At 32.2% G+C, this 2,853-nt stretch overlaps 1 protein-coding gene across 1 annotated transcript; it reads left to right on the top strand.

Moving 5' to 3' along the window:
• The first annotated feature begins 1,909 nt into the window (after nt 1–1,909).
• LOC107801186 (glutaredoxin-C11-like) lies at nt 1,910–2,218 on the top strand. The gene has a single exon (XM_016624469.2). It carries the CDS (start codon nt 1,910–1,912, stop codon nt 2,216–2,218), a length of 309 nt encoding a protein of 102 aa, XP_016479955.2.
• Nucleotides 2,219–2,853: the final 635 nt, after the last annotated feature.

Here is a 2,853-nt window from a genome sequence, read left to right as displayed (position 1 = left end):
CATTTACTGCGTATACACATAAGCTAAGTCATGGGGATCTTAACTACAGTCTGCATGCAAATTGCAATATTGCTGCCATAAGCTTATGGAGAATTTTCCTCACTTTGCAGCCCAGATTCTTTTCTGGGTAAACAGCATCCCTTTTTACAGATAAAAGTGGAAGCAAAGATGCATATATATCACTAGCAGATTCTTCTTGTTTCTTTCTTTTTGGGTTTTTTTGATTTATCTACTTACACCGATCCCTTGCTTCCTTCACAGCTAAGATAACTACGAATGAAATTAGTAGAAAACACGCATATATATATAATGTTAGAACTTAGAAGAGTGCCTGCCATATGCACAGTATAGTTAATTTTTACCCGTATGCTTTTTCGACTAAGGGGATTCAATTGGACATCCTGATCATATATATATATAGAAAATGAATTTTGAGCTTAACTGAATACAAAAATTAGCTTATGATGTGATAATTATCGAAAATCATATACAAAGAGACAATTGTTGATCACTGTGTGACATTCTGACACAAACGACTTGGTTTCGACCTGTATAACAACAAATCCAATGTAATTTCATAAGTAGAGTCTAGAGATGATAATATGTACGCAAACATTACCCCAATCTTATGCAAGTAGTTGGTTCTGATATGGAGAACCATTATTTCCGCGAACAAAGAATCTTGGTTTGATGAATCTCGTAGATAAGCAAATTAAAGGTGAAGAACAAATAGGATAAGTTCTTGTCTTTTACACATCAGCTATGGATCTTAGCTCCAACAATAACCACTACCAAACGAGCACATTTGTAATTGCCCAGAAACTTACCCCTTTGTTTACGCTGCAACATGAAAATCTCCTTTAGGAAAAAGTAAGGAATCTACATTCCCAATTATTAGCTGCTTTGATTCCATAGAAATTGACCTTGTCTACTAAATGTCCTAACAAAATTTAGAGGAATGAGGAATATTATGACTTTTTACATCTTGAATCTAGTGGCTGAACTTGTGTGACATTATATTGCTCACAAGAAAAAATTCTTTAGAAGTAAGTTTTATTGATGATATTCTACTACGTATACTCATGCATTGAATAATCATAAAGCATAGTTTATTCTATTCGACATTCTTCTACATCTTGTGATACAGTAGTATTCTCTTTAGAGTATCCTTTACACATCATTATTCTTGAAATAATTGAATACTCTATTATACTAAATCTAATAATTTATCACCGAAAGTTTTTCAATTAATTATAGGAATTTATCAACTAAAGAAGGAATAAAATCTTCACCTTTCAAATCCCTCGTACAGTACTTCTAAACAATCTTCCGTCTCAATTTATGTGAACATATTTTTTTTAGTCTGTGCCAAAAAAAATGACTCCTTTTTCTATTTGGAAATAATTTACCTTTATAAAATAATTTATAGCCACACAAAATATATGTGCTTCATTTTACACCACAAATTCAAAAGTATTCTCCATTCAAATCAAGAACGGAGGGAGTATTATTATAGCTGTACGGACATTGCAGGAGTCTGGTAGTATGCTCTATTCATCAACTTGTTCATACTTCATAGCATACAACTTTATAAGTGGTCAAAATCAAGAACATTATCAAAGTGCTGACACTTTTTTTAATCTTTTATTTTGTTAAGTTCCCCATACTTAAATATTTGATTCCTTTTTAAGAAGAAATATCTTTAAGGAATTTTCTCTTTTCATTTTTAGCTTCAGTAATCTTCTTTTCCCCCCTTTTCTGGATAAATAGTGTAATCCATATCTATCAAGAATTTCTATAAATAAGCCAAGATATGAAACCTCAAACATCACTAAAGCTTACAACATTAGCATCATATAGACTTGCAATATCCCCTTCTGTTCTACACGACTTAGGACTTACGATACTAATGGATAAGATTAGAGAGTTAGCATCAAAGAGGGCAGCAGTAATATTCACAAAGAGCTCATGTTGTATGTGTCATAGCATAAAAGCACTATTCTATGAAATTGGAGCAAGCCCAGCAGTTCATGAATTGGACCAAGATTCAAGAGGAATTGAAATGGCACTGGCTTTGAGAAGCTTAGGTTGTAATCCATGTGTTCCTGCTATTTTCATTGGTGGACAGTTTGTTGGTTCAGCTAAGGATGTTATTTCCCTTCATGTTGATGGCTCTCTTAAGGAAATGCTCATCAATGCCAAAGCTATATGGCTTTAACTTGTATGCCAAAAAAGAAACATAGCTCTAGGCTAGCTCTTGATTAGCCTACCAAATGTGCTTTTTTTCTTTTTCTCTTTTATCTTTCTTGTCTTGTTTCCTCAAAAGGGGGTAACTTGGTTAGGGGCTGTAAAGAAATTAAAGCCATACTTTTTGTGAAAATGGCTGATAATGGAAACTTAAGTTTCTTGGAAGTTTAACATTTTCTATCTATGGTGTTTCTATCGGACAAGAATTGAATTTTACGACGTACTTTTAAAGTTTAATAGATTTTTAATTTTCAGTTAGATCGTACGTTCAACCATTTGATGTATTAGTGCTTAATTTTTAGGCTTCAAAACATTTTGTTTAAAGTATGGTTTAGTTCAATATCTACAAACAAAAAATAAACATTTATTGAACAGTTGAACTATTATTTTTTCATGCTAGATGCTATTCCTCAAACACATTGTAGTTCCCACAAGTCCAACTCTATATTTAACTGAAAAATTACAAAGTCAACTTTAAGTACTATAAAAGAATCCAATTCTTTAATTTTTTTAATTAAAACACATCACCTAAGTTATAATGACATGTGGTGGCTGAGAGTTTGACATGAATCCCTACCTTAGTATATCCAACAAAATACGAGGATA

Source organism: Nicotiana tabacum, chromosome 19, assembly GCF_000715075.1.
Source record: "Nicotiana tabacum cultivar K326 chromosome 19, ASM71507v2, whole genome shotgun sequence".
NCBI lineage: Eukaryota > Viridiplantae > Streptophyta > Magnoliopsida > Solanales > Solanaceae > Nicotiana > Nicotiana tabacum.
The sequence above is the reverse complement of the archived record's forward strand: the minus strand, read 5'-3'. Positions and strand labels throughout refer to the sequence as shown.